General features: G+C 43.8%; 1 protein-coding gene and 1 pseudogene across 2 annotated transcripts in view; one reads left to right on the top strand and one right to left on the bottom strand.

Annotated features, from left to right (window-relative positions):
- LOC309621046 (cytochrome c oxidase subunit 7B, mitochondrial pseudogene) overlaps nt 1-13,394 on the top strand; it is a 576,424-nt pseudogene that overhangs the window by 225,507 nt on the left and 337,523 nt on the right. The gene's annotated exons all lie outside the window — the stretch shown is intronic.
- Nucleotides 8,723-13,394, bottom strand: part of GPC4 (glypican 4) — a 109,319-nt gene continuing 104,647 nt past the window's right edge. Inside the window, exons 5-9 of the mRNA XM_082377896.1 lie at nt 13,043-13,173; nt 12,803-12,949; nt 12,072-12,208; nt 11,235-11,410; nt 8,723-11,136 (exon numbers count right to left, since the gene is read on the bottom strand). Of these exons, the coding sequence (XP_082234022.1) occupies nt 10,934-11,136; nt 11,235-11,410; nt 12,072-12,208; nt 12,803-12,949; nt 13,043-13,173 (794 nt within the window). The 3' untranslated portion in view covers nt 8,723-10,933. The remainder of the gene's footprint in view (nt 11,137-11,234; nt 11,411-12,071; nt 12,209-12,802; nt 12,950-13,042; nt 13,174-13,394) is intronic.

Here is a 13,394-nt window from a genome sequence, read left to right on the forward strand (position 1 = left end):
AGAAGAATGAAATTTTGCCATTTGCAACAACATGGATGGACTGGGAGGGCATTATGCTAAGTGAAATAAATCAGACAGAGAAAGACAAATACTGTATGAGGTCACTTATATGTGAGATCTGAAAAATACTACAAACTAGTGAATATAATAAAAAAGAAGACTCACAGATATAGAGAACAAACTAGTGGTGACCAGTGGGGTGAGGAAGGGAGGAGGGGCAAAAAACGGGGAGGGGATAAAGAGGTACAAACTATTAGGTATAAAATAAGCTACAAGTATATATTGTGCAACATGGGGAATATAGCCAATATTTTATAATAACTATAAATGGTGTATAACTTTAAAAAATTGTAAACCACTATATTGTACACCTGTAACATAATATTACAGTAGACCAACTATACTTCAATTCAAAAAAATGTGATATCATGTCTCTGACAATGCAAGCATACTTATGGGCAGTTTTCCCAGCTGGACATAGAGAAAATCTTTCCATAGCATCGTACTGAGATTTGAGAACAATTGGCTAGAATCCATTATCCTGGTGAGCCTGGACAACTACTTTTGGTCTGGTTAGGCAGTGGTGATCCATGTAGTCAGAGAAGAACAGTCACTGGGGGACAAAACGTCCCTTAATCTCTAGCCTAGACTCTCCCCGGGACATTGTCCCCAACCCCTACCCACTGCAGCACAGCAATCAATGCTACCAAGCCCTTGAACAGTCATGGCCAAGGCAGGAGCCATGGTTATTCCCCATTCATCTGGATTCATGTGAACACAGCAAATACACCATCCTACACTGCGTGAAGGTGGCACCAAGGGAAATGATCTCCTCTTCCCACAGGGACAGCCAGGAGTTCAGCTAGGCTTCTCCAATCTAACCGAGGAAGGAGCAATGTGGGACTCATATACAATGACTACTTTCAAAGCTAATACTTCAATGAATTTCCTTAAAACATTTTCCCCCAAAATGTTAGTTATTAGGTTATGCTATGGTCTAATCTCTTGTTAAAATTTAAACCAGTCAAACCCAAAATGGGTTTGAATTATGAAAAATATTTACAGATCTTAATGAAGACAAGCCAAAATTTTCCCAGAGTTATTCGGTTGTTTATTTTTTTAAGTATCTCTTGGCAACACATATGAAGTTGCAAGGAAATTTTAGTTAGAAACATCTGAAAACTTCCATTTCCAGTAAACACTGACAGAAAGCAACTTCAAAGTCTCTGCCACCTAATCACTGAGCAAACAGTACATGTGTGGACACTTTGGAGTCGGCAGAAAATGCTTTCTAATATTTAGAGCTCCCTAGAGATAACATTACTTGTTAAGTGGTGAGATCCCCGCCACTGGAGGTGTTCAAGCAGTGTTTGGGCAACCACTTGGCAGGACTACTGTAGAGGACAACCAATCGCTAAAGATTCAAGATTGACCTGGATGTCCTTGAAGAGACCGTGGGAATTGAGTTGAGCTGGTATGTCTAGAAGGTGATGAATTTCTTTCTGTGTAGCTCTACATTCTGGGAAGCTCAATGAAGTTGTCTATCCCTGCCAAAGTTGCTGATGCCTAATGCACTTCCCCACCCCAGATGCAGCAAGAGTGCCCTATAGGCCTACTGGTGCTGCCCTCTGGTAGTGCACAGGTGTAGTCAACCCAGTTGTTCACCTACCCAATAGATGTTCCTCCCTTCTTCCTTGCCGATCACCCCCTAATTTTTCGGGGTAGTGTTCAACCTCCTCCCTGTAGCCACGTCTTTCAGGTAAGACTGGCCTCCGCCCAGGGCATGAATCTTGGTTAGCCTTCATACTCAACAGCTCAGGGCATGTGAGCTGATTCTAGGCAATGAGAGGTGAGGGGATGTCTGCTGGATGAGGGTATTAGCTCTTCAAAGGAGACTTGAGAATAAAAAAAAGAGTCTCATTGCTACCAGCAGGAAGTTGCGTGTGAAGATGTATTATTACTACAACTGTGACTGCCATCTTTTTTTTTTCAGCTTTATTGAAGTTTTACAACCATCTTTCAACAATGAGCAAAGCTATCCAACATACTGAAGTTGGCAAAGTTGAAAGATGGAAAGGCTCTGGACCCTTCATAATAACGTTGAGACGTAACCATCCCTGGAGCTTCCCTACATCGCGGCGTCTTGTTATGTGAGATGATAAATCCCTTGTTGTTTAAATCATCTTGAGTTGGATTTATCCTTACTTGTAGCCACGAGTGTCTTAACTAATACCACAGTCTTCGATCGGATCTCGTCCTCTCAATGTCTTATAGAGATGTGGCGAAACCACTCTTTTAATCCATGTGGTCTGGGCCAGAAGATTACAGGAAAGACAGACAAGGGGATTACTCAGAATCACCCGTTCCCTCCAATACTGGTCTTCCAAGACCACTTTGGATTCTTTGGGGAGATACAGATGGGAATTTGATCCTGGGAAACACTTCTGCATAGCTTTCTCCTTTCTCCCTGTCAACTCTGGAATCAGAGGAGCTGGTGCAGCTTCATTGTGTGACCCGGAGAGAAAAACCTTTCTTTACAAAGGAGATGGCAACTCCCCAGGAACTCAGAGTCTGGCGGGAAATGGGGGAGAACGGTGGAGAGAGGTGGGGTGGGGGTGGGTAATCAAGAGGCTGGAGAGGTGCTCGCCTGAGGGTCCTGCTTGCCTGCCTCCTGGGTAAAAGGCTTAGTGTGTGGAATTCTCCTCTAGGGGCTCTGGTAGAGAAGAGTAGAAAGAGGTGTATTTTAGGGATGGAGAACAGTGAAAGGTCAGGGTGGAGGGGTAAAGGGACCCTTTGGAGCTTCTCCCGGTTTGAACCCTCAGATCAGAATATGTCATCATTAGAGAGTTAGAATATTTTCTTGCCAGCAAGAAGCAGGCTTCACACTCCCATCTGCTCATTTTCTAGAAAACCTCAGCCTAAGGCTTTGATCTAAATGCAGCTTTCCTGCTATCACTCGGCAAGGGTCGGTGTCCAGGCTAGCTCCATTCTAAATGCGGACGGTGCGCAGCCCACAGAGAGGGCGCCATGAGGGCAGATGGGGCCAAGATCTTAGAGTCCCTGCAGCTGGAGCTCCTTCCTGCCAAGGCCCCAACCTGTTTCCCAGCTCCTCAAGTCTAAAAGAGAAAAGCCCAGCAAGAAGTCAAGCTTTGCAGTTTTCAAACTGTGATCAACCAAGGGGCAAAACGGCACAAGCCACCTGGGACGGCAGGAGGCAAGCAGGCAGGGCTTCTCCTTAACCTGATGGATATTTGGCCCGTTCATCCCCCTAGCTGGCCGTCTAATGCTTGGAGAGGTTCCCCCACTCCCTTGCAATCCCAGGTCCCCGCAGGATGGTGTCTGGGGAACCAGACTCCAAGGATCCTTCTCTGTGTTTCTCTGCAGAGCCGGGAGGCCAGAGCGGAAGGGTGTGGCCTAAGATGCCTTGGAGCTCTGGAGGGCTGTGTGGGCAGAGGCATGCAGGTGAGCTGGAAGCAGTGCCCAAAGAAATGGAGAAGACGTGTGCGTGTGGGTGGCTGGCATGCCAGGGTGTGATGGGCTGGGAGGCCGGGAGGAGCGCTTTTAACGTGTCTGACTGCATTCTGAGTCTGGATGTCCAAAAAGTACTCCTTGGGTGGAACTGGGCTGTCTTCACCAGTAAGTTCCAAGTCAAGATCGTTTGGGAGAGGCTAGAGTGTACGGGGTTATGAAGGGAGCTGAGCGCTTTAGGCTGTAGAGTACAGTGTTGAGCACGTTGTCAAGCCCAAGGACGACCCCATACTTAGTTCATCTTCTTTATACACCCTGGGCATCGGGTCAAGTCCTATTCAATAATTTGCGTTAGATTGTGCCCCCCTTGAATTTTCAATTGCTTTGCCTGGCTTTTGAGAGCTTCGTATTGACACTCCCCCCCCTTCCCTAGTCCCATACTAGCAAATGCATCGCCTCTGCGTTTTACACACATTTCCTTTCTGCCGCCTCACTACCCATACCTATCACACTACCATCCCCAGATCAGTTAGTCCCACATCCCCGTTTCTCCCCAGTGGCTTCCTGACGGTAAGGACCCCATCTGACTTCCATCCTCCCTCTTGTCCTCCCGTGCAGAAACCAAGGCCAGACGTGTCATAGATCAGATTACTGCCCCAAATCCCATGTGATTTTGGAGGCCCACATATCCAGAGCCATTAGAGACCTCTGCCCACCAATAGCTGGCCTCTCTAGGTATTTCATCTTTGGAGTCTGTTTCAATATGACAAGGACTTGCAAATTCGTTTGCTTGTACAGTTCTCCAAAAGGGAACTTAGCAGACAAATTACACAATGTGGGGCACATAAGGACCCAGCCAGCCCTGACCTATGTGGAGGCCAGTGGCCCAAGGGGCAAGTTGAAGAACACCAGTCCCTCTCAGCCACCTCAGACGCTGCCTTCCTCCCCCATACCACTCTGATCCACCTCTTGGATCCAGGGATTTTGGTCATCATCAGCGTACAGCATCTTTGGTTTATCCAGTTACATAACTCACTACTCATCGAGTAAGGGAAGAAACCCTCTTTGTTCAAAATGGACCATTTACACATTCTAAGAAGGCAGTTTGCCTTTAGTCCTAGAAATTCACCCTTCCCACAACTCCCGATTCTAGAGGTGTGATTCACATTGCCTCTCAGCGCCTCTCTCCTCAGACTAGTGAGGCCATCACTTGCCTTTCATTTGGAGGCAGAGTCCTCGGGGTCCCTGCTGATCTTAAACTACGTCTCTCTGGACCTTGCAACAAGGTCTGAATACCTCTAGTCAAGGACCTTTCCAAATTTTTCTAGCACATACTGTCTGATGGGCATGCTAGGACATATGTTCAGGAAACAACCAACAAAACTCCAGGGTTCTCTCCCCTCCACCCCCTTGCCCGAGGTAGGAAATGGCAAGTCAAAATCTCTTGACCCTAAAGCACATGTACTGTCTTCAGATGTTGTCCTTCCTAAGATGCACTAAGACCAGCCCAGCGGGAGGAACCTATTGTTACACTCCCCAGGCTAGAGCAGCCCCTGTTATCTCGGGTCTTTGTGTCCAATCTCTGACCCAGGTGTAACTTTCAAGGTGGAATCTTGTCAAGGGCTCTTTAAGAAGCCCAGATACTATTCACTGGGCCCCATTTATCCCATCTATCCTCACAAAGCTCCGGCTGATTAAGCAGGTGTGAATATTCCCACGTAAACCATGGTATTCTTCTCAACAGATCAAGGCAGCTGTCCGGGCACGCCCAGAGCCCATTCACACAGGGTCACGTGAGGCTGTCCTGCAGATGACGGACAGGTTCGCTTGACTTAATTCCAGTTCTTCAAGAACCAGCAAGTAGAGACCACATGGTCCCCTTGCACTATCATCCGAGCTCTTTCTGCTTTGAGATCAGGCTGAGCAAAGAGCCACTGCCACTGCGGTTAGAAAACCTCGGCATCATCAAGATTTGTCTCCAGGTGGTCCTGGACTCCTCGCCCTGAACTCGGGTCAGCCAAGTCAACCAGTGTCTGCCATGACCCTTACCCTGGCCCTTCCGCAGGACCAGGACAAGCTCTACGTGCAGCAAGCCTGACAAGCCCCGTCCCTTCCTGATAATTCAGGGAGGTGGAATAAGGGGAAAAGGGTAATCAGAGGAAAAATACCACTTGAGATAAACAGGCTTTTGTGGCAGACCAACCTCGGTTCCAGACCTGGTTCTTGCATTTCTTACCTGTCACCCCTTGGACAAGTTACCCAGCTTCTTCCAGTCATTTGACACATCTGCAAAATGGAAGGATTTCTACTCTGCCGGATCGTGTGAGATCATTGCCGTGGCCCAGCTTTTGTGCCAGGCACACAGGTTCAACCCACCTCGCTGCTCAGTCGAGAGATTACAGGTGAATTAACGGCAAGGAACTACTTTCCTTTTTACGGTAAATATGCCCAAATAACTGTTCCTTGCTGCTGCCAGAGCTCGTTCCAAAGTACTCAGAACTCCAACAACAGAATAACAACAATTTTTCTTTACACTTAAGAGAGACGTGAGAGCAGGGGCACTAAAGACCTTTAAAGGCAAATGTAATGAAAGAGGGTTGAGATCCTAGTGCGTGTTCAGAAAATCACCCGCTGACCATGATTATTTCTTTCTGGCCAACCTGGCACCAACTGCCCATGTGGTGAGTCACCAAGAACAGCGGGCTATAGGCAGCTTGAGGCTGTCGATGGTGATGCAGAAAAGCAAACCCCAGGCAGTGGTAAATCTAAGAAATTCTATCTGGAATACATTTTATATGTGCATGTGTGTATATTTTTTTTTCTTGGCAGGAGACTTACCTTCCGAATTATGTTTCCCTTAGGCTATTATTAAAATAGTGTGCATTTCCCAAGCACACACCACTACCAGCAGGGCAGCCCATAAGTGACAGGGTAGAGTCTAACCGGGATTAAGTGTTTGAAAATACACAAATACACCTGTGTGTAGATATGATTGTGTGTATACACAAACACACAGGACTTCCAACTCTGTCTGCTAAGAAACACAAGTGCAGAGAACTTTGATCAAAGTCCATAAGACCTTTAGAAAAGCATGTTGGGTCAACACACATGTGCTGTCTTTTCAATTCTTTAACCACACCTGTCACCTTTCATCAGCTTTAACCTGACAGGATTGACACATGAAAACCTTGTTCTTTACAATGATCCTGTTTTTTTTTTCCAGAATTCCTAACATTTCTTTAGGAAATGTCAAAAGTAGAGTAAAATGGGCATTTAATTCCACACATGGACACTCATAACTTCTAATTCCAAATTTAGAAGTCACTTCAAACATTGATGAGTAAAAATTTAATCTTACATGAAAACTGAATGTGGACATTTGCATATCCTAATGATTCCTCTACTGCTGGACAGATAAATCACGCAGTAACCCAGACGATCTAGTTACACATTTTCCTGACACTCTCACCTCCATCCTGTGTGGCAGTTGATGGTGCTTCCAGGCATTTGGGCGTGAGGAAACATTAAGAGTACTTCATTCTATTAAATATGAGTCGATTCCAGGGCACAACATTTCATTTCTGAACCATTTCCAAGCATTAAGAGTGGTATTGATGTGCTGTGTTCTAAGAGGATCTTCCCAATCGCTTTTGCCAATGTCTTCTTCACTGGTGACGATATGGAAATAAAGTGCCAAAAATGAAGCTTAATGAACCACAGAGAGCATCCTAATTGTGCACTCCAGGATGACAGCACTACAACGGCAAACTGCTTCTCGTCAATTCCATGTTTGTTTCTTGAAAAATTACCTAGATTAATCTGGGCCAAAATGCAGTAAAAATCCAAATTGTGGTAGCACGGAGAAGCCATGCCTTTAGAACAGGAATCCATTATCTTTAGGGACTCCTCCTCCTCCTCTCAATACTTTTTAAAGTTAACCTAAAAAAATATGATGATTGGGTATAATATGCTACCTTTCATGTAAAGAGGCAAAAAAGAAAAATCTATTCATATTTGCTTCTATTTGTATAAAGGAACCAAATTTGAGAGAAGATATATTAAAAAACTAATAAGTTTATCTAACGTGTGGGGGGGTAACTGGGCAGATGGATGCAGGAACAGGACAGAAACGTGTGCTTTGCACCTTTATAGTACATGTTTTGGTTTTTAAACTTTTTAAACCCTGTCTATGTATTACCTACATAAAAACTAAATTAGACAAGCAAATATTATATGGCATTTGCCTTACTGATGGACTCGAAACTCCGATATTACCAGGTTATCTTTCAGGTATTTTTCACATATATAAAAAGGATTTTTAGAAGAAAATAATTAGGAGTATAAAAGTGGAAACTGAATTTTTAAAGTATAATGTATCACGGAATGCCGAATTATATTTTTCCCACTAAGCTTTAAGTTGGAAGAAACTTCTCAGTGCATTTTTATTTCAAAAAAGAAAGTTGTATTTGGTAGTCTGGTATTTGCTTGAGAGTGAGTGCGCGCACACACACACACACACACATACATATGCGTGTGCGCACATACACACACACACACACACACACAGGCTTCCTGTAGTAGATACAGTTATTAACATACTGACTACCTTTTAGCTATGCAAATGGACATAGTCTGCCAACACAAAAGGGCAAGTAGAATTTTGTGTAGCACCATCTATACGTATTTTTGTCGTGGTTCTGTCATCACATATGATAAATTTTACTTCAAAAAATTAACTGTTAATTTTCGTAAAAAATTACCTGCAAACTGTTAGGTTTCTAACACTCAGGAACTAAAGTTCAAAAACTTAAGTCAATTGTTTGTATGGTTTTATCAAAATCATAGGTGCTAATTACTGACTTTTTGAAATAAAGTACAAATCTAAGTGTCGTAAAATGTTGTTTCTTAAGGTACAGATGAGAAACGACTTTGTAAAGCACGAACCCTTCACGTGCTATTAACTGAGGCTTCGGAAAAGTAAGTTCTCCTCACAAAGCTTTTCTTCTACCTCATATGCTGAACTCTTAGGTTTTAAAATATTCAACTTGCCTTTATTCCTGTTTTGGGGAGGGTGTGGGGGTGTGAGCCTGCCAGCTGGTTAGAAGCCAAGAGTTATCCAGTCAGACCTGAATGGAAAAGTCTAGGATTTGTTTATTTCATATTCGAGTTCAAAAGCAAGAGACAATTTAAATAATAAAAGAGTAACAGGAAAAAAAATGCAAAGAAAGAAAACAAATCAGTTAGACTCCAGAAGAACCTTCAAGAATATTTAATTCGGAAAATGTTATTGGTTTCGAGAACTTGACTGAAAGAAAACAGCTGGGCAGAGTTCAAGGTTTTAAATTAAAAAACAATCTAACAAGGTCTATGGGGATAACTCTTTGAGCCACATTTTGGAGACCAGATTCATTTCTACCAAGTAAAAATAATAGCAGTCTAAGCTAAAAAGGAAATTCCTCACAACTGAGGTAGTTACTAAGTATCAGCACATTTTCCAAGTTCTCACAAGGCAGCTTAGCTATTTACAATCAATTTTTCCTCATACATAAATGGAGCGCCTTTTCAATTTTATGTCTTCTGTGATTTGTTTAAAAAATAAAAGAACAAAACACTTATACACACCAGCCAGAATATGCCTATTTTATTAACATCATGCTTTAATAAATAACTGGCTACTTCTAATAAAATTAAGCCTCTGTTGACAACAGCCCCCAATATTCCATTTTGTCCATTCTACAGAATTTGGTGTAAAAAGTTGAAGGAAATGTAGACCCTGAGCTATCAAGTAATTATGTTTCAATATAAAAATAGAGAATTACTCTTACAACTGAAGATTAAACAATAACACAAACAACCTCTCTGTGGGTTTCAGCTTCCGTGGAATTGGTTGGTATCTTAATGGCTGTCAAAGCAGGAAGAGACTTGCAGAGCGTGATTCTTTCTGAAGACTTCTGGGAACTCTTTTTAACGTGATTTTGTTACATTCTCATAGTTTTATGGGCTGTCATTTGGTAAGGACTCAAGGAAAGAAAGGGCTCCAAAGGGGCCAAGGCAGTGCTTACTTACTCTTTGGCCTGGGACGTGTGGCTAAAGGTCACCACTAAGATGTGGTCTTCTCAGCTCTACCTACTCCCACTCCTTCCCCACCCCCCGCCAAATCCCGACAACACATGAAAAACAATCTGGACACTCAGATCTCCCCAAGTGGGCTACTTGGCTGATAGGGTAGCACACAGCTGTGAACCATGCATGGCAAGACCCTTGCCCTTCCGATCAGATGGGGCTAGGAGAGAAAAAGACTCAAATAAGACACCTTAAATCTTTTTTAAAAAAAAACCTGGGATCCAAAAACAAACGCAAATACACCTGCTCGGACGAAAACTTTGCTTGAGTGTTGATAGTTACTCCCTGAGCCCAGGCTGTACCCCAGTTCTGGCCAGTCCCCAGACAGCTCCCTCTATATGACCGGGGTTGAAATCTGGAACAAGAAGGACCAAATGAGATTGTTGGGATATCAATTCAAGGAGGGTCAAGTGTGGACACGAAGACCAGCACACAGTGGGCGTGCTAACTTGCCTGGATAAAAAAACCAAACCAAACCCACCCCCAAACTAAGTGTGAACAGGTGATAACTAGGATATCCTGCATGCCTTATATCTTTCGAGGGAGAATGCATCAGGAATCTTCTAGATGGACTACACTTTAAGGATAAGTGGCTTCAAGAAATGGACCTGTGATCTTAGTTTATACAATCCAACTCAACCAAAATGGGTAGTCTGCAGTCTCTTCCAGTCACCAGCTATAAATGAAGTGTAACCTTCTTCTTGTATTGATGTTTGAATACAACCTGACAAGTGACTCAGAAGCCCCCTTGCGCCTTCACATTCTGTCCTAACTTAATAAAAAATTTAAAAAATGACCTCCTCTTCTCTCCAGATAAGGCAACTAAAAACAACAGGGATAACTGGCAATTTTACTGCTTGTTGGGCTTTTTCTTTTAATAAGATAACATGATAAATAAAACCTGCTTCTGTACAGCTATTTAATATTTCAGAAATACGTACATGTTACATGCCAAGAAAGGACCCTGGTTTTCTTGTAAGAAACAAGGTGAGACCGTATTGAAGAAAAAAAAAAACCCACAAACAAACAAAACAAAACAAAAAAAACAAACAGAGTGATAAAAATCACAAATGCACAACTAACTACAGTTCTGTACCTACACTGTTAGCCACATTTAACATGATTCTGAGGGAGCAGGACTGACCTTACGTACAAGTCCCCTTTTCCCACAAAACTGAATGAAAAGACAAAGTCAGCATCTTTTAAACCAGTGGCCGCATAGTAAAAACTGTACATTGTTGTCCATTCATTTAAAAAGCAAAGTCACTAGGATGGTATAAAAGTGATAACCGGTGCCTTTTTAACTTTTTGATGATGAACACTTTTTCTCTACGGTTGAGAATTATCTCCATTCTCTCTGCATAACCAGGGCCAAGATGCAGAAGACAGTGAGGAGGTAGGGCCGGGCCCCAGCGGGGACCCCAGCGCTGCTGGCTTTATCATTGGCACTCTTCCCAGAGTGGTCAGTTGCGTTATACTCAAACTCCGAAGGGCACTGCTGATACTCACATCCACTTCCACTTCCTTCTCCACTGCTCTCATCACCTATTTTTGAAAAAAAAAAAATGGAATAGAGATTTCATTCTGCTGGTTCTCATCACAAGGTATACAACAATTTGTCCTTTAGAAGCACAAATGCTTACTGATATCAAAGAAGTCCACATCATTCCCATTATAAGCATTCTTCATTTTACTGGTCATAACTCGAAGAGCCATGATTTGACGAAGGATCAGTATGTCCGGTTTGCTGGTGTCAACCTGGACTTCCGGATTATTGCCCTGGTTGGCTAATCCGTTTCCTGTCACTGCAAACAGGTATCTGCAATGAGGAATGACCCCATTCACATGATCAGTAAAACAAAAAGTTACAGAAGATCGTCAAAGATTCCTGCCTAGGTTCTAGTATTTTCCACTGAGTGCAATGAACTGCAAGTGCTTGCCTTTCGAATAACTCGAATCTCTCCTTTTCCTGGGTATACATTATGTTTCTCCAATCTGACTGTGACCTTTTTGAAAACTACCTATTTTGCGGAGGTTGGTGGGTCAGAGTGAAGTGGGTACTTGTCTAACTTACTGAGTATGTAGGGGAGGGACACAGAGCATCATCAAGTAAGAGAATGAGACCTTTGGAGAACTGGTACTTTATGAGGCCAGGCCATCGAGCACAGGACCACAGGTATAAAACATTAAAAATAATGACACTATTAAAACAGCTCAATCCCTCATTGCAGCTGTAACACCAGCTTATAACCACTGTCACAAACCTTTGCCCCAGAACTCTTTGCAAGTAGCTGGGGGCCTTCCCAACACTTCTACAGCAGAGCCAATTCCTAAGAATGTCTAGAAGCCTTCCATGTTGTTGCCACCTACTTGTGAAATGCTTCATGCTGCCTCAACTAAACAACTGAGCAAACCTTCTCTGAAAGGTCTCCGGGCATCCAGGAAGGGAGAGATTGCACACCTGTTCGACGGAGGCTAACCTGCTTTTGCCTTTTCCATTCCAGCAGTCATCCTCATTGCCGTTTCCTGCAGCCATCCTCTCATCGTTGCAGACGTTACTAGGAAGAGAGGACCAGAACTTCTTGGCCTGTTTCAGTTTCTCCTTGACATCAGTAACCTCATTGAGAGAGAGAGAGAAAAAGAGACCTCTGTAAAACCCTAAAACTACCTACACATGTGCCTTTTTCATCACTGTAAAGTATCTCCAGAGTCTCTCTCTAGTCAGAGGAGAAAAATACAGATCACACTGATATGTAAAACGTATAAAATCACCCAAAGTATTAACAGGTGAAATAGAAGCTCTGTGAAAAAAATGCTGCCTAGTGCCTAGATCCACCGTCCGTTCTCACTCTTCATTAGAACTGCCCTCTGAGGCCCACCAGGTCTCACGCCCTGGAGATACACTGATAAGACACAGTCTCTTCTGGCAGGGCTTTTATAACTCAGGATCCAGCCTATGTGTTACCCACACTGTGAAACAAAAGGCAGGTGTCCAGATATGCCTCAGTGCACCCCACTTGTTAGCCTACGGATGAAACTTCTGAGCTAGGGAATCAAAGAGGCAGATTCATCGACATCCCTGTGCAATTTGCTGGAAAACTTCCACTTGAAAAGACCCAACAGTTGGAAGCGTCCCAAATAAAGATGCATTTTGAGCAAATGTTTTCAGTTCTTTGTCATTAAACACGGCCATTCCTGCCAAAGTGCTCACCAGTCGGTCCAAACTAGTGCCAGCTGCTGTGGTTGGGCGCTCCTCGGGGTGAAAGGGTCTGAAGCGGGCACTGAAGGCACTTTCAGAGATGGAACGGGAAATCCGACCAGCTGGGAGAGGCTTAGGGGGTCCACATCCCTGGAAAACCTGCATTGGCATAAGTGTGGTCACGTGACGGAAGTGACAGCGCAGGCTGAAGCGGGCCCCTTCCTCTCCTTTCCAGGACCCGGCCTTCCTTACCTTCTGAGACACCTGCACGCTGTTCTCCTGCATGTTCATAATAGCGTCCGAAATCTTCACATCGATGGGATCCATGACCGATTCAATGTTGAAAGGACCCTCTAACCTCTCGGCCACCATCAGCATAGCATCTAACATGAGGTTTGGGGCAGAACAATACAGCATACAAAGGAAATCATTAGCTTGGCCTTGGGTGATCAGTCTGATTATTTTACTGTCTTTGTTTCCCTTGGGGGGTGGTGCTGGGGGGCGAGGGAGAGGCATGATCATCATTAATTCATGCTTTTAGATCTATTTCTATGACACAGAACTTCATTCAGTCAGTATGTACCACTCGCTCTCTAGAGTGTGA

This window comes from Balaenoptera borealis (assembly GCF_965194805.1).
Source record: "Balaenoptera borealis genome assembly, chromosome: X".
Classification (NCBI taxonomy): Eukaryota; Metazoa; Chordata; class Mammalia; order Artiodactyla; family Balaenopteridae; genus Balaenoptera; species Balaenoptera borealis.